At 40.5% G+C, this 22,373-nt stretch overlaps 1 protein-coding gene across 2 annotated transcripts in view; it reads right to left on the reverse strand.

Moving 5' to 3' along the window:
• The window catches only part of LOC109930469 (syntaxin binding protein 5L), a 438,683-nt gene that overhangs the window by 138,449 nt on the left and 277,861 nt on the right, over positions 1–22,373 (reverse strand). For both annotated transcript variants that reach the window (XM_048602948.1, XM_048602947.1), the window contains exons 16-17: positions 21,258–21,433; positions 4,536–4,661 (exon numbers count right to left, since the gene is read on the reverse strand). In XM_048602948.1, coding sequence (XP_048458905.1) covers positions 4,536–4,661; positions 21,258–21,433 — 302 coding nt within the window. The remainder of the gene's footprint in view (positions 1–4,535; positions 4,662–21,257; positions 21,434–22,373) is intronic.

Below are 22,373 nucleotides of genomic sequence, written 5' to 3' on the forward strand. Positions count from 1 at the left end.
ATTTACTTACAGTCCACTTTCTAGTGACTTAATGGGAAAAAAATGGTGTTTTCTTCATGCTGTTTGGGGTATTTAAATCTAAGCTTACAGCGATGGGTTAATAAAATTCTTCTCATTAAAATAAGTCCACAAAATCATACTAAAAATATTCATTTAAAAATTAAAACCAGTTTGATTAAAACATGACATGAAAATATTATTTCAAATACTATATATTGTACAGAATATACAGCACAGAAACAGGCCATTTGCCTCAACCAGCTCATGCTGGCATTTATGTTCTAGTTGACATTTCTCCCATCTTTCCTCCTCCAAATAAGTCAATATAACCTTTATTCCCTTCTCTCTCACATGCTTATCTTGCTTCCCCTTAAATGCATCTAGACAGATTGTCCAACATTTGGCCTGGAGGACACAATCTGTTTCTTTTTATCTGATGTGACAACTTTTCATGAATCTGTGCTGACTGGTATAGAAAAATGAAGCTCAAGTAAATTTTAGAATTTTATTCTTTGAATCTAACTGCTGAGTTTATGACTCTATCAACTTCAAAAGTTTTAATTTCAGTATCAATATATACCTGATATCTATCCTGAATAGTGGCCAGCCATAATACTTATCAAAACAAAGATGCCAGATCCCTTGATTATAGAAAAAGGAAAATTGACATGGAATGTCAATTCTTCAAAGGCTATTGAACTGATCATTTTTCTGTTGAATTGCTTCAATATTTATTCTGTTATTGAGCAAAACAGAAACATATTGTGTCTGATATGCAAAAAGAAGATAGCTGTTTTCAAGCGATATTATTCCACGAGAGCCTAACGGGTCACTTGAGAATCAATTGAGTGAACTCGCTGGAGCAAAATATTAACAGGTAAGAATTTTTCTTCAAAGCTGCAAGCTAGAATTTTGAGGTAACAATCAAGATCAGTTTTTTTAAAAATACATAAAACAATAGCCAAGAGAAGGAAACAGTTGTCGAATAAACAATTTCTGAAACATTTGTTCTGATAAAAAGTCAATGGTAGAGAGACCAACATTTTACATCAGATCATTGCTAGAAGAGTAGGCAATCAGCATCCATACAATTGTATATGCTCAAAATTCAAAATTCTTTGATCAAAAGACTGAATGCCTGTCAGTTTTACAGCTTAGAGCTCAATGAGGGAAAAGACATGAATGATACAGTTCAATTGGGAAACTTCATATGAGAAAATGTTCAAAATCATTGAAGAACTGATTAAACTGAGACCAATGAAAGGCATGACAAAAAGACAAGACATTTTCAATGAATAAACTGAGTCTTGGTGAAATTCAGTCTTCCTGAGGACAACGTTTGCGGGTCAGCAACTGTTGGAGCTTTTGCGATGAGAGGCAAGCACAATGAATTTGCCAGTCCAAAACTTAAATCAATGCCTTGAAAATTGCCACACATCACTGCAACATACTTCTAGAACAGCCATGAGCAAAGGGAAACATAGGATGGAACAGGCCTTTTCTACATGCAATTTCATAAGGTTCAAAAGGCTCAAACAAAACAGTTCCCGTCCATTCTTACAGATATAGGATCAGACACAATGATATAATTTACTTCCACCATGTTTGGTGACTCAGTCAAGTGGTGATACTAGGCAGACACTGGGCATTGAATTAAGAAATAAAAACATTTATGACAAACAAAAGAAAAGATGTAAACTTCATGGATTATGATGAATGGTTAAATTACTTGGCATTCCTAGTTAATATCACCAATTATCTTGTGGACTTGAATGTGAAACCAACGGGAAAATATCAATTCATTAACAAACTGAATGAGCATGTCTAAATGTTCAATCAGAAGTAAGAACTGCTTTAGAAAGCTGTCAATTTCATAAAGTCAGCAACAATTCATGCTAAACCAAGCAAGGTATTCTGCTGTGATTGACAGCCTGAGAGACGAACTCAAAAATTTGTGGATTTCGGGGAACACTGTGATGAGCTGAAGCCATTTGCAATAATGCCACTGATGCTCATGACATATTACAAATGGAACTTACTGAGATCCAAAAGGGCAGTGATATGAAGGCAGTTTTTGTAGAGAATAACCTTCTGACCTTTTATAGTAAACATATTCTTTCAGAATCTTATGCAAATTTATCAAAACATACCTTTCAATTCATTGCAATGTTTGGCAGCACAAAATGCTGTGAGCAGCCTTTTTCAAGAATTAAAAACTTCATAACAAAATCAAGATCACCTGTGACAGATGGACATCTAATGGAATACTCTGCATCACCACATAAAGTGTGTGAACAGACGGATTACTTGTGTAAGCAAAACAATGTCAGATATCTCACTAAATAAGTGCTCACTATAGTGACAAGAAAGCAAATTAATACATTAGTCTCTTTTGAAGGTTGTTCATAAAAATGCACACGTTTCACTGTTTGATACGTAGCAAGATACATTATAATGCCTCATCCTTACAAAATTTGCTGACTAAGCCAATGAACATGAAAACAATTGAAGGTCTGGACAGCTCTCATTTAGGTTAGGCAATCCAACCATCCTTTGTTAGGGAGTTCCACCTTCTCACTACTCTTTGGGTAAAGACATTTTTTATAATTGCCTGTTGGATTTCTCGGTGGCTACCTTATATATTGATGGCCTGTAGTTACTCCTGACCTCACAAGTGGGAACATTCTCTTTGGATACAGTGTATCAAAACCGTTCAGAATGTTAAAGACAGACATTGGATCAGTGCACAGCCTTTATTTCATGAGAATACACCAACTTATTTATCAATTCCACAAAAGTACACCCTCACATTTCTGTTATTCTCCTTGTAAATGCACACTGCACCTTCTCCAGTGTTTACATTGCCTTTTCATTAAATAGCAACTGAACCAGAACAAAGTAAACTTGCACTTACATGGGAGATAGCAAGAACTGCAGATGCTGGAGTCAGATACAACACAGAATGGAGCTGGAGGAACACAGCAGGCATGCAGCATCGAGGAGTACGAAGGTTGACGTTTCGGGTCGGGACCCTTCTTCAGAAATGGGGAGGGGGAAGGGAGCTGGGAAATAAATAGAGAGAGGAGGGGTGGGGCTGGGGAAGGTAGGTAGAATGGTGATAGGTGAGGCAGGTACTCTCTACCTGGGGGAGTGGTGGGGATTGGTCAGTGGGATGGGAGGGGTTGATAGGTGGGAGAGAAGATGGACAGGTTGTGTCAGGTCAAGGAGGCGGGGATGAGAGGAAGGCTTGGACACGGGATGAGACCAGGGGTGGAGAGATTGTAAAACTGGTGAATTCCATGTTTAGGCCATCGGGCTGTAGGTTCCTGAGGCAGAATATGAGGTGTTGCACCTCCTGGGTGGTGTCATTGTGACACTGGAGGAGGCCCAGGATGGACATGTCACCCAGGGAGTAGGAGGGGGGGGAGTTAAAATGGTTGGTATCTGGAAGGTGCCTTTCCCAACTTCAGTCAGGCCCAAAATGCTTGACTTTTTTTTAAATTTGTGAAATGCATAAAACACAGCAGTCAAAACAGCCAAATTCCACACATCAACATTCAGGTAATAACCAGATAATGTGGTTTTCAATGATAATGATTGTGGGATAAACACTGGAAGGGACGATATGGAAAACACTCCTGTCCTTCTTTGAAAGAACGCCATGGTGTCTATAATATCCACTTGAGAGCAGAGAGAGTTTAATATCTCATCCATCACCTTCCACAGTGCAACTCTTCCTCAGCATTGCACATAAGTATCAGACTTGATTATATGCTCAAGTCTCTGGAGAAATTTCAAAGAACTCAATGGCTTCAAGTTTCCTTGAAGTTATTCAAAAATAGAAATTGTTAAAAAAATTGCAACTTCAGTGCAAAACCCAGAAAATTACGTTATGTATTCATTTATAATTCTGTACAAATTCTGATTTCAATAAGGCAATGGTTAATATATATACAATATTTCCAGCACACAAAATGCAGCGAGATGGAAAATTATGGTTAGAAAGGCTTGAGTGTAATTGTATAATTCTTCTGAACCAATACAATTAGTGCCCTATCATGTCAAAGCTTACGTGAATTCACGTTATGCATAATTTATTATATAAATGAAGTTGTAGTACACTAAAGCAAACACCTGAAATGTAGAGACCAAGTCATAAACAAATCTGGATTTACTAAATATTGCACATGATGAGATATGTTAGTGTTGATTTAAATCCATTTTCTTAAATATCACCCACTATACAAACATTAACCTAACTTGTGAACCTCTAATACTGATGATGACAGAAGTCTCATTGAAATATACATTTGTTCATATACTCTTGATATTACTTGTATAACTGTAAAACATGAGCAAGAAAGAACAGAATAAACAAAAATCTAGCAATCTTAATGCAATCAACTGAATTTCTCCTTTTTTACCATTGTGCACGAACTACTTGACAACTACTTGTTTGAACACTTGGCCAAAGATCTAGATTCCTGCTGGTGAATGGTTATACTTGTTCAAAGGAAGAAATCTGTGTTACTTACAGGCCATAGGCAGAGCTTACTGCTAGGCTTGTGATTTGTTGAGGTGGTTCTCCATCGATCCAGACCATCTGAATGACAAGATCAGCTTGGTACCCTGGAGCCATTTTTACAGGTCGGGTTTTGACCCTTCAATGAAAAATCAAGATTATAGGATCAGAATTCTGGATAAAATAAATTGAAATTAGAGTTGTTTTTGAAATTATATTTTGTGTACATGCAAAATTTTAAAGTATACGCATATTACTGCTTTATTTTATTTACCAATATTGCATGAATGAAAAACTCTTATTTGTAAGGCAGAGAATTTACATCAATTATTTTTCTTCTGCCTTTATTTTTTCAACACCCTTGCCAATTTGTCTGCTTTTAGATGAGAAATTGGGATAATCCTAGCATTTATCAAAGTTCTAGAGATCAGATTTTTGCTGACAAAATAATGGTGCTAATACGTACTACTCTAAGTTGAACAACCTGCATTATACCATAACAGTCTTGCAAAAGGTAGCTTGGCCACAACTTCCTAGTTATTGCTATATTTGTACATGAAACTCACAGCAGAGATTTAGGAACATTATAGACATGCTATGAGATATATCTGGGGCAGACGGGACTTGAGCCCAGACCACTGCACCACAGGACTATCTAGGGATTTGAACCCATTTCTCTTCAGTATCAACCTAGATCTTCAGGTTTCCAGTCTGGTGACACTACTACTGCACCACCATCTCCCCCTTTTTGAATTAGACTCTGGAAGAACATTTATCTCCTCAGCCATTCAAACTGTGGATTTTTAATCGACCTTTTTGGACTTATTATGATATACCTCCAAGCTCATCATATCTTGAGTTGACACTTGAACCCTGGCCTATCTGGGCCTTCCACAACATTGGTACCATTTTAATAATGATATTTGTTAGCACAATGCCACTTTACCACTCATGCTCAGAAAATAAACAAATTAAACTGCGGAATCGCATTGCTGCATGTAGAAAATTCTTTTGAGTTATTTAAAACAAAAATATATTTTTCCTACTTCTAATTTATGACTTTTTCTCCAGTAATCCAATTTTTCTTTCCCTCTATTTTTCTTTCTGTACCTGTTTGACTGTAGCTACACATCCCAATTCACACTCCTCCTGTTATTCTTAAATATTCTAACAGTTTTGCCTTTACATAGCATCTTTTATATTGTAAAACATATCACAATGCTTCAGAGGTTGGCTATAAAACAAAATTTGAGCATATAATCATAAGCTTAGTCAAAATGATAGGTTTAAGGACCATCTTAAAGGAATAAAGAGAGATACAAGGACGGTGGAAACAGAGGTGAGTCTTTCAGATTCAGGCCATCAAGGCCTTTTTTTCAAACATGCCTGACTCCATTTTGCCCAGTCAGGGCCAGTAAAATCCAACCTGAGGACACAAACAGCCTGATTCAGCCTCAGACAGATGCCAGGGAGAGGAATGAAGGCAGTGATTGTGGAACAGAGTTTATACTAGGGTCCAAAGATAAGGAGAAGAATCTTCCCAGACCCTGAATGATGTGGACAATGGTCAGTCAGCTGGGAAAGTACAATGATATCCAAAGAAGTGAGATTTTTGATGTGAACAGCAAATGGCCTGATTCTACAACGAAGTTTTGAACAGCAACATGAGAATTTCACTAGTGAATGGTGAGAAGCTTACTTGCATGTATTTGTTTGCTATTAGTACCTAATCTTGTCTCAGATGGCAAACTAGGCAGCAACAATCTTGACATGAAAGTCTGAGTAAGTACCTGGTGACTTTAGCTTGCTATTTGCTCCTCCAAGCTTTTATCTTGAACAACAGGCCACAACATCTCAGGTTATGCTCCAAAAGCAGCAACTGCCTGCCTCCCATGATCACATATTGTCAGACATATACCAGCATCTTTCCATCCTCATGATATGTCTCCAGCCTACTTGTAATGCAGTTCTCCTCTTCAAAGCTGCACTTTGGAGTGCACTAGCACCTTTCATTGTATCGTTGCATACAGAGAAAAGCACAAACTTCATGGATTTGACCAGGAGAATCTTGGGTCTCCTCGCTTGCTCTCTTAGCATCTACTTGGATGCTCATTGCATCTTTGCTTTGATTTGCCTTTTTGTGCTTTGTTCCTCTGAACTTACAGGATCACAGTATTTCTGTCTTGCTTTGAGATCTAGCATGGACACAAAGTTGGACAACTTGTCATGTCATCAGAAGTGATCAGTCGAGGGGTGGCTATGTTCTGGCATTGTGCTGTGTCAATGTTGCACCTGCATGTGCCAGGAGTCATGTATCTAACACACTACATGTGCTTCAATCACATAGCCATGTCTCAAAGTCTAAGGGGAGTAGTCCTTGGCCAGGTCAAGAAAAACAGTATTCAGTCAGGGGATCCCAGTACAGTAAATCAAGGGCAGCATCTGATATCAATCCTGGGGCTTGGACATAGTTGAATGCTTGGTGTAGTCAGGGTCAGGAGTCATCCCTGGGCCCATCCGCTCCCATCTGCTTTCCTTCTTCATTTTACTTTTGCTTCTGTCCCTTTCTTTCACTTTATTTTCCTTTAATTTTGGTTTTCTTTTCCTTCTTTTCTGGGGTAGGTTGTCGGCAGCACCGGCGTAGCAGCATGCAACGTGGTGGATATGGCTTCTCCCGGCAATCGGAGGTGTAGCAGTGAAGTCATTCTCCTGGCATTTGGGGCCTGTGACAGCGACAATGAGATTGTCCTCCTGGCAATGGGAGGCGGGTGGCTGTGACCTCATTGTCCAGGTGTTTGGAGCCGGTGACGGCGGCAGTGGCAGCAAAGCTCCTCAATGCTCGGGGACGGTGGTGCTGGCGGCAGTGGACTCTTCAAGATAGCAGCTCCGGCAAGGCAACATCTGCAGCAGGAGCCAGATTCATGGCCCAGTGGTGGACTGGCCTGGCAGCGGAGCCAGAGACTCTTTGTTGCGGGTGAGTGTGCGTTCTGCTGCGTTAGGGAAGTGGCCCCAGCAGCGAAGAGATGGTGCCTGAGGTGGGGCCGCTCCTATATTAATGGATTTAATGCAGGTGGTGGCGAGGCAGTTGAGGTCCCCCTCGAGGCTAGGTGCCGACATGGACATGTTTGTAAAGACTGTTATTCTGAACTTTTCACTTCTTTATTTTTCTAATTTATTCCTATGACCTATAAGGCTGGACTATTTATTTCTTTACTTTCAAATTATTTTTGTTTCCTAAGAATTTGATCATAAGTATCTATACCAAGGTACCTTTGTACCTAAGATGGTGCTGGAATGCGGTGACTTGTAAACTCTTCACTGTACTCATTTGAGTAGATGAGACAATAATGCTAATGCAATTCAATTCACTGTAGTCCATGTGGGCTACATGTCAGTCTTGCAGGTCTAGCTCAAATCAGTCCAGGGATTCAGTGGAAGTCAGTTGGGGAATATGGAGAAGTGGTGCACCGTGAGTGCTGGAGCTCAGCTCAATTAAAGTCAAGGTGGAGGGGTTGTCTGGGACCACTGTTGTGGTATGCAAATTGGGAAAGTCAATTCTGGATATTGGAGACAGCATACTGGGATGCAGAGGGGACAATAATTGTGAAGGAGGGCAACTCACTATATACCAGTGGAAGACAAAAGTACAATGAATCACATGGGTTCTTTTAAAGGGGTTCATTGATGGTGACCACTGCCCTGTCTCAAGATGACAGTATTGCATGATTTATTACATTTAGGGCCTAGGCCCAGGGGACAATATTGGGAAATGAACTCATCATTCATAGGTGTGTGTGGAAGCTCAGTCCTGGTTGTGCCCATAGGAGTGCAAGGAAGAAAGGAATATAGAGATTCAAGGTGGCCAATTGGTGACAATGTTGAGCTTGCAAGTTACTGTGCCAAATGTGACTTGTGTTGTCTTCCATACTCATAATTAAATTATTAATGTGCAATGGAAATAGAAAATGGCTCTGACCTCAGCTGGAGGGGTGGAGTAAATGGTATTTTTCTATTTGAGGATTATTGAGACATTTAAGGATAAACAGATGTGTCAACAAGTCCAATCAATGATGGAGACAAGATTCAGGAGTGTTGTTGGAGCTGCACCCATCCAGGCAAGAACAGATAATCTGTAGTTTGGTTCTTATAGCTGCAGTTACAATATTTATCGATCAGACAGGTTATGTAAGAATGTTTACTAGTATTTGCAAGAAGGTTTCAGCTATGCCACTTTTATACCCTAAGAAGCATTTCTTTTTGGCTCTCCTCCTGTTACATGCACTTTGAAGGGAAGCTCCTGGCTGGCATTGCTTGATTTGGTGCATGGTTGGGATTTAAAAGTGTTGCTGTCATCAGGAATCCGGGGATTCTGATGTTACAGGGATAAGTGTGAACAGGGTGCTATAGATGTTGGTGCATTGCTCTTGAGACAAGCTGCAGAGAACAGTATGAGAAATCTTGCTTGGGGTCACAGAGAGACACCCTTTATGAAACTCCCAGAAATTGCCTTAACTGATTTCTGGTAAAATTCAGACTAATGTTTTCTATCTTTACAAAGTTTAGTTGGAAGATATTTTTACTCATTCAGAATTGGATGCCAGACAAGCAGTCTGATAACAAAGACAGAAATTGTTGAAAAAACTCAGCAGGTCTGGCAGCATCTGTGGAAACAAATCAGAGTTAACATTTTGGGTCAAAGAACAAAGAACAATGTAGCACAAGGATAGGGCCTTCAGCCCTCCAAGCCTGTGCTGACACATTTTGCCTTTCCATACTAAAACTGTCTTCACTTACAGGATCCATATCCCTCTATTCCCTTCCTATTCATGTATTCGTCCAGGTGCTTCTTGAATGCTACTATTGAGTCTACTTCCACCATCACCTCTGGCAGCGTGTGCCAGGCGCTCATCACCCTTTGTATGAAAAACTTGCCTCACACATCTCTTTTAAACATTCCCCCCCAATCCTGCACCTCGAACCTGTGCCTCCTAGTAATTGACCAGTACACCTGGGAAAAAGCCTCATACTTTCCACTCTATCCATGCCATTCACAATCATATAAACTTCTATCAGGGGTCACCCCTCAATCTCCTGTGTTCCAGTGAAAACAAACCTAGTCTATTTAACCTTTCTTCATAGCTAAAAGCCCCCATATCAGGCAACATCCTTTTCTGTACCCTCTCCAAAGCATCCTCATCCTTCTGGTAGTGTGGTGACCAGAACCGTATGCAACATTACAAACGTGGTCTAATTCATAACTTGCCTATCTTTATATTCAATGCCCCTTCCAATGGAGGCAAGCATACCATAGGCCTTTTTTACTACTCTATCTACCTGTGCTGCTACTTTCAATGATCTGCGGACCTGCACACCCAGATCCCTCTGCATATCAATACTCCTAAGGATTCTGCCATTCACTGTATAAGTTCCACTTGTACTTGACCTTCCAAAAGCATCACCTCATATTTGTCTGGATTAAACTCCATCTGCTGTTTTTCTGCCCATACCTCCAACTGATCTATGTCCTGCTGTATCTTCTGACAATCTTCCTTACTGTCCACAACTCCCCACCAATCTTTGTAATCGTCCTCAAACTTACTAATTAGACAAGCCACGTTTTCTTCCAAATCATTTATGTAGGCTATGAACAGCAGAGGTCCCAGTACTGATCCCTGTGGAACACTGCTAGTCACAACCCTCTATTCCGAAAAGCATCCTTCCACTGCTATCCTTTGTCTCCAAGGACTAAGCCAGTTCAGTATCCATCTTCCCAGCCCACCACTGATACCAGGGGGCTTCACCTTTTGTACCAGTCTGCCATGAGGGATCTTGTCAAAGGCTTTACTGAAGTCCATGTAAACAACATCAAATACTCTTCCCTCATCTTTGTAACCTCTTCAAAAAACTCGATCAGGTTAGTGAGGCTCGACCTCCCCCACACAAAACCATGTTGTCTATCGATAATAAGTCCATTTGCTTCTAAATGCATATAGATCTTGTCCCTGAGAAACTTTTCCAAAAATTTGCCTACCACTGACGTGAGACTCACAGGCCTGTAATTTCCTGGATTATCCTTGTTACCAGTCTTAAACAATGGGACAACATTGGCTATTCTCCAGTCCTTACTTGTTGTTAATGTTCCAGCTATCTGTTCTTTTGCCTCCTTCAATATTATCAGATAGATCCTATCAGGGCTTGGGGACTTACCCACCTTAATACTTCTTAAGACACATGACACCTCTTCCTTTTTAATAGCAATTTAGCTTAGAAATTCCACACTCCCTTCCCTGTGATCATCCTCCACCAATTCCTTCTCTTTGGTAAATACCGACACAAAGTATTCATTTAGGACCTCACCTACCTCTTTTGACTCTACACATAGATTCCCTCCTTTGTCCTTGAGTGGGCCCACCCTTTCCCTGGCTACCCTGTTCCTTTTTATATATGTATAAAAAGACTTGGGATTCTCCTTAATCCTGTTTGCTAACAACTTTTCATGACCCCTTTTAGCCCTCTAATTCTTTGCTTAAGTTCTTTCCTATGTTGCTGATATACTTCAAGGGCTTCGTCAGTTCCCATCCTCCAAGACCTTATATATGCTTCCTTTTTCTTTTTGATCAAGGTCATAACATCCTCAGTCATTCAAGGTTTGCGTAACTTGCCGTACCTATCTTTCATTGTCACAGGAACATGCTGCTCCTGAACTCTTATCAATTGCCATTTGAAATACTCCCACATGTCCAATCTGGATTTCCCCTCAAACAGCTGCCTCCAATCAACATTCTTCAGTTCTCACCTAATATTGTTGTCGTTCGCCTTCATCCAATTTAACACCTTCACCCGAGTACTGCTGTTATCCCTATCCCTGAGTATCTTAATACTCATGATATTATGGCCATTACTCCTGAAATGCTTAACAGAGACTTCACTCACCTGGCCGGGCTCATTTCCCAAAATCAGGTACAATATAACCCCTTCCCTGGTTGGACTATTTACATACTGTATCAAGAAACCCTCCTGAATGGTCCTTACAAATTCTGCCCCATCCAAGCTCCTAGCACAAAGTGAGTCCCAGTCAATATAGGGGAAGTTCAAATTACCAACCACAACAACCCTGCTGTTTTTACATCTTTTCAAAATCTGTCCACATATTCTATTCTCCATCTCCCACTGGCTGTTGGGAGGCTTGTAGTATATGCCCAGCATTGTGATTTCACCTTTCCTATTCCTGAGTTCTACCCATATTGCCTTATTGCATAAGTCCTCCCTGAGTACAGCTGTGAGATACTCCTTGACCAGTAATGCAATTCCCCCACCCCTTTTACATTCCCTTCTATCACACCTGAAACATCTAAATCCTTGGACATTCAGCTGCTAGTCCTGTCCTTCTTTCAGCCAAGTCTCCATAATTGCAAACCTTTTGTTTCTGATTTACAGCATCTGCAGTTCTTTTGGGTTTTTTTAAGCAGTCTGACAATTTGGACACACTGGAAGAGTTGTGAATGGTTGTGATGAGGTAGAGCTGTATTTGTTTTATCAGTGTAAAGCCTTTAGTTGTCTCGGGGCAGTGACTTGAAAGTACTTGCATTTTAGTCAATTGAAACCTGCATCTCCTTTCTAATTAAAGATTTAACAGGAGGGAGTCAGCCAGCCATTTTAGGTTTATTCAATACATTTGCATCAGTTGTATGATCCTTTTGATCTTTTGCTTATAAATTCTGTGTCTTGATACCTCCTATCTCACGACACCTAAGGAAGGAGCAACACTCCAAAAGCTAATGTTTTCATATAAACCTGTTGGACTATAACCTGGCGTCATGTGATTTTTGACCTGATTTTGTTCCACAGATGCTGCCAGATCTGCTGAGCTTTTCCAACATTTACTGTTTTTGTTTCTGACATACAGCATCCACAGTTCTTTCGGGTTTTTTTTAAGCAGTCTGACAATTTGGATACACTGGAAGAGTATTGAGAGATAGTGATGAGGTAGAGCTAGTTTTGTCAATTTACATATGAAATCAGGTGTTGTGTTTACACATAGTGTCAGTGGGGGGGTCGGCACTTTGATATAAGAAAACCTTGGCAGACATCAGAGGCCAACAATGTAGGACTGGGATGAGAAGCACTAGCATGTGATTCTCTGACTACGTGTGAATAAAAGAATGACTACAGTAAGATTGGGGCTGGTCAAGGACAGTAGTGGGAAGTTGTGCGTGGAGTCCGAAGAGATAGGAGAGGTGCTAAATGAACATTTTTTTGTCAGTATTCACACAGGAAAAAGACAATGTAGTCGAGGAGAATACTGAGATACAGTCTATTAGACGAGACGGGATTGAGGTTCATAAGGAGGAGGTGTTAGCAATTCTGGAAGGTGTGAAAATAGATAAGTCACCTGGGCCAGATGGGATTTATCCTAGGATTTTCTGGGAAGCTAGAGAGGAGATTGCAGAGCCTTTGGCTTTGATCTTTATGTCGTCATTGTCTTCAGGAATAGTGCCAGAAGACTGGAGACTAGCAAATGTTGTCCCCTTGTTCAAGAAGGGGAGTAGAGACAACCCTGGTAATTATAGACCAGTGAGCCTTACTTCGGTTGTGGGTAAAGTGTTGGAAAGGATTATAAGAGATAGGATTTATAATCATCTAGAAAGGAATAATTTGATTAGAGATAGTCAACACGGTTTTGTGAAGGGTAGGTCGTGCCTCACAAACCTTATTGAGTTCTTTGAGAAGGTGACCAAACAGGTGGATGAGGGTAAAGCGGTTGATGTGGTGTATATGGATTTCAGTAAAGCGTTTGATAAGGTTCCCCATGGTAGGCTATTGCAGAAAATACGGAGGCATGGGATTGAGGGTGATTTAGCGGTTTGGATCAGAAATTGGCTAGCTGTAAGAAGACAGAGGGTGGTGGTTGATGGGAAATGTTCATCCTGGAGTTCAGTTACTAGTGGTGTACCTCAAGGATCTGTTTTGGGGCCACTGCTGTTTGTCATTTTTATAAATGACCTGGATGAGGGCGTAGAAGGATGGGTTAGTAAATTTGCGGATGACACCAAAGTTGGTGGAGTTGTGGATAGTGCGGAAGGATGTTGCAGGTTACAGAGGGACATAGATAAGCTGCAGAGCTGGGCTGAGAGGTGGCAAATGGAGTTTAATGCGGAAAAGTGTGAGGTGATTCACTTTGGAAGGAGTAACAGGAATACAGAGTACTGGGCTAATGGTAAGATTCTTGGTAGTGTGGATGAGCAGAAAGATCTCGGTGTCCATGTGCATAGATCACTGAAAGTTGCCACCCAGGTTGATAGCGTTGTTAAGAAGGTGTACAGTATGTTAGGTTTTATTGGTAGAGGGATTGAGTTTCGGAGCCATGAGGTCATGTTGCAGCTGTACAAAACTCTGGTGCGGCCGCACTTGGAGTATTGCGTACAGTTCTGGTCACCGCATTATAGGAAGGATGTGGAAGCATTGGAAAGGGTGCAGAGGAGATTTACCAGGATGTTGCCTGGTATGGAGGGAAGGTCTTATGAGGAAAGGCTGAGGGTCTTGAGGCTGTTTTCGTTAGAGAGAAGAAGGTTAAGAGGTGACTTGATAGAGACATACAAGATGATCAGAGGATTAGATAGGGTGGACAGTGGGAGCCTTTTTCGTCGGATGGTGATGGCTAGCACGAGGGGACATAGCTTTAAATTGAGGGGTGATAGATATAGGACAGATGTCAGAGGTAGGTTCTTTACTCAGAGAGTAGTAAGGGCGTGGAATGCCCTGCCTGCAAAAATAGTAGACTCGCCAACTTTAAGGGCATTTAAATGGTCATTGGATAAACATATGGATGATAATGGAATAGTTTAGGTTAGATGGGCTTCAGATTGGTTTCACAGGTCAGCGCAACATCGAGGGCCGAAGGGCCTGTACTGCGCTGTAATGTTCTATGTTCTATGTTCTATGAATGGATAAAATCCAGTGAATGCAGTGCCATGCAGTTAATCAACAATAGATAATCATTTGGAATTGATAGTGTGATTAATCTTGTAAAGGGCTGTGAAGATGGACAAGAAGAAACAACTTAGAATCATCAAAGTCAAACAGAATATTATTTGTGACTTTCATTTAGGCTGTTTTGAAATTATGGCAAGGGCAGAGGGATTCAAACAAAGATTTGAAGGAGTAAAACACGGGAAGTGGCTATTCAGCCAATTAAGCCAATTAAGGGGTGTTTTGAAGAGCAATCCAATTAGTTGACTCTTCTAATTATTCCCCATATCTCTGCAACTTTTTCTTCCTTAATTAAGTGTTCAATTCCCTTTTGGAGGCTACTACATCATCTGTCTGTTAGGTTGAGAAATAAAATGTATTCCAATTCCTAACCACCCAGTGTGTGTAAGTATTTTGCATGTCACCTCTGGTACTTTTGCCATCGATATCTGTCTTCCTTGTCTACTGCATCACGGGGAAATCCTTCTAGCAGCAATTTTAATCTAGTTATTTTTGGCTACAAATGAACAAAATCAGCCATTCGTAACTCATCACAACTTGCATTGAACGAGCAACCTCATCAGGCAAACTACAAACTTACTTTGCAAGATTGGCCATTGTAGTTAAGGTGCACTGTGATTAGACAAAATGAACTATATCTTCTACCTAACCTCTAGTGTCCTTAGTGTACTGTTTCTCACTAGGGTGCCAAAGCATCCAGATCAATGCATACAACAGTAGTAATCTTCTCTGTTCCAAAGTGCAGCCACTTTTTTTGATCTAAATATGGGGCCAATGCTGCTTGCCCAAGTAATAAATTCATACATAAAGGTTTAGCAACAGAACATGTTACAGCAACTATGATTCAAGGGGCATTCATGTGTAGAGTTTTCATCGTCATTATATAGGTTCTGAGACATATGTGTTCATCCATCAGTTAGACTGAGAATAATGCAATGCTGAAACCCAAAATTTTAACTTCATGAGATCCTGGATCCAGTTTCTTGTGTGTGAATTGTGAAGTCTCACAATAACGTGGTCTGTAAATGATTCTTAATTATTCTATCCGTGGAACTCATTCTGAAATGTTCAAGTATGGAAGCTCAATAACTTTAATGTTAGTTGTAAGCACTATCTGATAAGCTGCAGTCAGGTATCCAAGCTTAATAGTGGCAGCAAAATATCTCAGGAAAGGCCAGTGAGATAGGATGATGGACTGGCAATGCTGTCATTCACTATTGTCTCAGATGCTGCACTAGTCTAAAACTTCTGGGGCAAAATTTTTTTAGCTGAAGTGTGGACGGGAACAAGTCCAACTCACACTGTGTGACATAAGATGGCCTGCTGCAGAAAATTGTGGGCCTTTGTTCAATATACCGGCGTGTACTGGAATGAACTTGATTTTGATGTTGAAAGAACTTTCTGGAGAAGCTTGGTAAAATCAAGTAAACAAATCCCAAGTAGCACCATTAAAATTGGACTGCCATTGATTCCACGATGGAAATATTGCAGAACTCATCATTTGGAAATATTTTTTATGCTATGAATTTAATAATAACTGACAATACTTGGTAATTCAATGCAAATCTAACTCACAAAAAGAGTTCTGTTAAGGAACATACAAAGCCTAAAATTGAAATTGCTGAAGAAACTCAAAAGGTCTGACAACATCTGTGGAGGGAAAGAAGAATTAACGTTTTGGGTCCAGTGACCCTTCTTTGGAACCATTGAGGATGGGGATATTTATAGACCCTCCTCCTCCAATGATTTGCTTAAAAAACAATCATGACTGGATGTGTCAGGACTACTGAGCAATGGTCTAATCTGTTGGCTGAGGAATTGTTTAGCTCTGTATATCACTTGCGGCTTATGTTTGACATGCAAGTAGTGTTGTAGCTTCACTTGGTTATCACCTCATTATTAGGTATGCCTTGTATTGCTTCCAGCATGTCCTCCTGCATTTTTCACTGAACCAAGGGTGATCTCCTGTTTTGATGGTAATAGTAGAGTGGGGAATATCCTGGGCCATGAAGTTGCAGATTGTTTTGGAGTATAATTCTGCTGGCATTGCCCACAGTTTCTCAAAGATGCCCAGTTTTGAGTTGCTAGATTTGTTTGAAATCTACTCCATTCAGCACAGTGGTAATGCCACACAACACGAGGGCGTATATCCTAATTGAGAAGACAGAACTTCCTCGCAGTGGTCACTCCTACTGATACTGTCATGGATAGATGCATCTGAGGCAGGGAGATTAGTGAAGAGGGGGTCATGTATGTTTTTCTGCCTTGTTGTTTCCTTCAGCACCCGCTGCACACTCAATGCTGGTCCTAAGTCAGTAGATCATGTTCCATGCAAAAACTCTCTTTCTACATTGTCCTGCTGCATCTCTTTTGGTCGGCAGTGCAGCAGCCGATGTGGCTACTGTATCTGCAGTTGCAGTTATCTCTGTTGCCTATCATGGCTTCTTCACAGTAGTATGATCACAGGAAGAACAGTCGGGTTGACCACTGCCATGCTTCTTTCACTTTTGGCAGATCTGTGAGAACATCAAGTGGAAGTACACAGTCTTAGCAAAGGGGTACTATAGCCTTGAATTCCTTCCTATGTGATATCCTCACAGATTTCACAGTCTCACATGTGGCCAAGGCCCCTAGAAGCTTGTGTTCCAATATGATTTTACATTACTGTGGTTCCTGAGAGAACAGCTCAATGCCATTGACATTGGAGGCATGTGCTACTACTGGATTAGCTTCTAGCCTGACAATATCCCTTCTAACTTATATTAGTCATCCTTACCTCATGTAAAGCACACAAAAAATAGTCAATGTGGCCTTGGCATGAGGCAGTTGCCAGAAAACCACCACCCCTCCTTCCCCAAACCCGGCCTACTATAGGACTCCTCCGCAAGTATATTTCATCAGACGTATTAGGACATAGCTGCTCCAATGCAATGGTTTGCAGTCCAAGAGATTGTGTACCATGGCCAATGGGATGCAGTTTTGATTCAATGTGCCTTGCTCCATTGAATCTTGTTGAGTTGAGCAATCACAAAATCGCAATCAGATTACAGTGTATTTCTGACTCATGACAGGAGGTCAGAACTGGATTCTATGACATTAAAAATATTTGTTAATCAGCCTGTTTGGACATGTTATGGCACACTTCCTTGGCAGGTATAACTTGAACCCAGATTTTCTGGCCCAGAGGTAGGGACACTACCACTGCACCACAAGATTCCTTTGTATGGTACGAGGTTAAAAAAAATCACCCTATTTGCATGTTGTGACACACATTGAGACCAAATGGGACTTGAAGGCAGACCTTCTGGCCCAGAGATAAGGGCATTATCATGGCACCACAAAACTTCTCTGGATGATGAGGTATATTGACATGCTGATTATGTGTAAAATGAAGGCAAATAGATAACATAATGTAATCACTGCATTCTTGAATGCTGAAGTAGAATATTAGGTGGCCTTACACATCATCCTTTAATTTCAAAAATTCTCTTACTTATCCATCCCACTTTGGGTGCTGCTTTGTTAATATTGAAAGTTTATTGTGCAGTGAATTTTCAGATCAAATGGGAGCTTTAGAACTTGTGTTTGCTGCAGCATCTTGCAAGCCAATCCCCAGATGTGAGCTGCCTGCAGGCTCAAACACATGATGATATGCCTATAGCAAACTCCCGATTATGTGCAACACATCTCACTGACAGACAGGGCTCAGTCCCCAACAGACCTGTAAGACGACTCTGACTGACCAACCAGCAGGGCCTGGACTGATTTTGCTTGACTTTCAGGAGTGCTGTGACTGACTGACTGACTGTGGTGATAGCCACCAACTGACTTTTCATACTATGCATGTCTTCCCCTTTACATTTCATATGTCACCATGCCTTTCATGTGCATGCAGTGTGTTTGCCACATAAGCTGCAGGCACATGCATCATCTCTGACATTGATGCAGCATGTGCCACACAGTGAAATGCACCACACCTTTCATATTGACACTTCACAGTTTCTTACAGCCAAATGCTCTTTATGTCAGCCTAAGAAATAGCAGCAGGAGTTGTCATTCAACCCTTCAAGCTTGCCTTTCTATTCTAATAAGATCATGGCTGATCTGTTTCAGACCTCAATTCTTCTTTTGTGCCAGCCCCTCATAACCCTCATTCCTAGATATTCAAAAATCTATCTGCCACCTCTTTAAATACTGTCAGTGATCTAGCCTCCACAACTTTCTGGGATACAAAATTCCAGACACTCACTGCTCTCTGAGAGAAGAACTTCATTCACATCTCAGTTTTAAATGAAAGTTCCCTTATTTCACAACTATGTTCCCTAGTTCAAGATTCCCTAACTAATAGAAACAGCTTTTCAACATTTACCCTGTCAAGCCTTCTCATAATCTTGTATGCTTTTATAAGATCACTCCTTGTTCTTCTAATGAATAAAGGCTAAACCTATTTAGATGATCCTCATAAGTCAATCCCTTCATCCCAGGAATCAGCCTAGTGTATCTCTCTCTCTTGATCTGCTTCCAAAATAAAATTCTAGTTCTATTTTTCTCTCTATACATGCTTCCAGATCTGCTGAGTTTCTCCAGCACTTTCTATTTTTGTATCAGATCTTCAGCGTCTGCAGTTCTTTGTTTTATTTTTATTATAAGTATGTATTTAGTTTCTCAGCATTTTTTTATTACTAGTGGAACATGGGCATCGCTGGCAGGCCAGCATTTATTGCCTGTCCCTGGTTGCCCTTGAGAAGGTAGTGGTGAACTGCCTTCTTGAACTGCTGTAGTCCATGTACTGTAGGTTGACCCATAATGCCCTTAGGGAGGGAATTCCAGGATTTTGACCCAGCGACAGTGAAGTAACAACAATATATTTCCAAGTCAGGATGGCGAGTGGCTTGGATGAGAATTTGCAGGTAGTGGTGTTCCTGTGTATCTGCTGCCCTTGTCCTTCTAGAAGGAAGTGACTGTGGGTTTGGAAGGTGCTGTCTGAGGATCTTTTTTAAATCTCTGCAGTGCACCTCGAAGATGATACATTGCTGTTACTGAGAGTTGGTGGTGGAGGGAATGGATGATTGCGGATGTGGGGCCAATCAAGCAGGCTGCTTTGTCCTGGATATCATCAAACTTCTTGAGTATTGTTGGAGCTGCACCCATCCGGGCAAGTGAAAATATTCCATCATGTTCCTAACTTGTGCCTTGCAGATGGTGGACAGACTTTGAGGCGTCAGGAGGTGAGTTACTCACTGCAGCATTCCTAGCCTCTGACCTGCTCTTGTAGCCACTGCGTTTATGTGGCAAGTCCAGTTGGGTTTCTGATCAATGGTAAACCTCTGGCCTGATAGTGGGAGTTTTACTTATGGAAACACCATTAAATGTGATTAGATTGTCTCTTATTTTCTAACTGTCAGTCCAAGCTTGGATGTTGTCCAGATCTTGTTGCATTTGAACATGCTCTGCTTCAGTATTTGAAGAATTGTGAATGGTGCTGTACATTGTGTAATCATTGGCAAACATCCCCACTTCTGACTTTACGATGGAGGGAAGGTCATTGATGAAGCAGTTGAAGATGGCTGGGCCTAGGATGCTACCCTGAGGAACCATGGGCATAATCTCAGAATAAGGGAGTCACCCAGTCAGCACACAGATGAGGAGGAATTTCCTTTCTCATAGTGTAGTCAATCTGTAGCATTCCCCACTGAAGAGGGCTGTTATGGCTGGATTGTTAAATATATTTAAGACTGAGATAGATCGATCCTTAATCAGCAATGGAGTCAAGTGTTGAGGGGTGTAGGTAGGAAAGTGGAGTTGATGATCATCAGCTCGGCCATGATCCCACCAAATAATGGAGCAGGCCCAACGGGTCAGTTGGCCCACTTCTGCATCTAGAAGAAATGTTGACCCAGGAACTAATGAAGAGAAAAGATAACAGTAATTGCAGCAGATTGAAGAGTCTCGATCTATCTTTCAGCAGTTGCAGGTATGGTACAGATAAAATTGTACCACTGACTGGCATAGACATTTTTCTTCTATCTCCAGGGTGTTCGGGCAATTTGCAGCTGGGTATCATTGCTCCCACTGTAATCGGGGTCAAAGCTGGGATCTTCCTGCAATATACACTTAACGGGGAAATACATGCCTTGTATGTTACTGGACCATAACAGAACTCAAATGATCACATTCTCAAAATAAAACATTTGTAATTCTTCAAAGCTGATGATGTTAATATTATGTCATTGGTCTCTTTTTTGGGACAAATGTGGCTTCCTGCTTGGATTTGATTAACTTAATTTGATTTGGTATTAACATTTACTATAACTTTGAATTCTTGGGGAATATTTCAATACAATAAAGGAAGGTGGCACTTTAAATAGAAAATAACACAAATTTCATGTAATTCATAATATTCAGCCTTGAAAAATCAAATAAAAGTTTTGTAGATATGAAAAAGCTAGGTATTTTGAATAAAAAATACAGCATATTTGATGCACCAAAGGTGAAATAAATATATGCAACTTCTGAAATCATTTCAAGTGCCAACACACGCAGAATATTTTCAACCAGGTTCTCAATTTTTCAATTTTGATTCTATGCACGAGTAGTGATGCAGTAGACAGCGGAAGGCCCTAGGGAGCCTCATCTCTACAACATGATTTACTGCATACAGCATTTTGCATCTCAAAATTTCTTTGCCCCTTAGATATAAAAGTGATGGGATATATCAGTGTGGAAATTAACCTCACACTCTTACTTGAGACATGGGACGTTGTCCTTTAATCCTTCTGATGTTAATGCGTTTGCACTACTTGATAATGCAGAAGTCTTTGAAAAGGAAAGTTGTGAAGAATTATCAGTGATTGGCTGTACAGACTCAGGTTCAGGGGTAACAATATCTTCAACTTCATACTGTAATCGCAGTTCCAGAGCCTAGAAACACAAAGATTTCAATAAAATATTAAGCCCAATTTCTTGTTTTATCAATTAAACGTTTTTCACAAGTATACTTAATCCACAGTTTTCCCTTCAGTAGTTTTCATAATCACATGTGGACTAGAGAACCGGCAGGAGGTCTATTCTCAGGCCTTTTTATATGTGCCACAGTATGAGTAAACAAGGGACGAGTGCAAGAAAGTGTCTGCCTCCAGCTGCCATCTCTTTATAACAGCATGGCTGAGTTAGCAACACTAGCAGAAGTCTGATCTTTAGGTTTTGTTGGGAGGAGTTCTGTTACACTGGCCTCATTATAATCAGGTCTGAGGACCAATATCTAGTGAAACATGAATTTCGTGTCATTCTATATCCCTGCACAAACAAAAATGACCACTTTGGAATTTCTAACACCACATATTTTCTATCACTTTTCAAAATAAATGAGTAGTTTTATATGCAAAATTGAATTAAATTTTTAAATGCACGGTAACTGTAGGTGCTGTTGCAACACATGATACCTCTGCAACTAGCCCTCAGTTCTCTCAGAAATTTCAATTTCCAGCATTGTTGCCATGTAGCACCAATATAATGGTAATTGTGGCTGCTGCAGGCAATACAGAAGTAGTTAACGGGAAGTTAATTTAAAAAAAAGAGAAAATACTGAGAAATATTTAGCATGTCAGGCAGCATCTGTGCAGGAGAAACAGAGTTAAAATTGCTGGTTGATAATCAACTAATCCAGCTATCAAAACTGGAAAAAAGTTAATGATAACAGATTTTAAACAATTACAGACACTGGGAAAGGGAGAAAGGGTGAAAACCAAAGTGAGACATTTGTGATTGAATGGTGGTGGGACAGATTAAAGGACAAAAGGAATGATGGTGAAAGGCAATAGAAGCTGGTAATGAGAATAGAAAATACTGGAAATATTCAGCC

The sequence above is a fragment of the Rhincodon typus genome, chromosome 11, assembly GCF_021869965.1.
Source record: "Rhincodon typus isolate 14 chromosome 11, sRhiTyp1.1, whole genome shotgun sequence".
NCBI lineage: Eukaryota > Metazoa > Chordata > Chondrichthyes > Orectolobiformes > Rhincodontidae > Rhincodon > Rhincodon typus.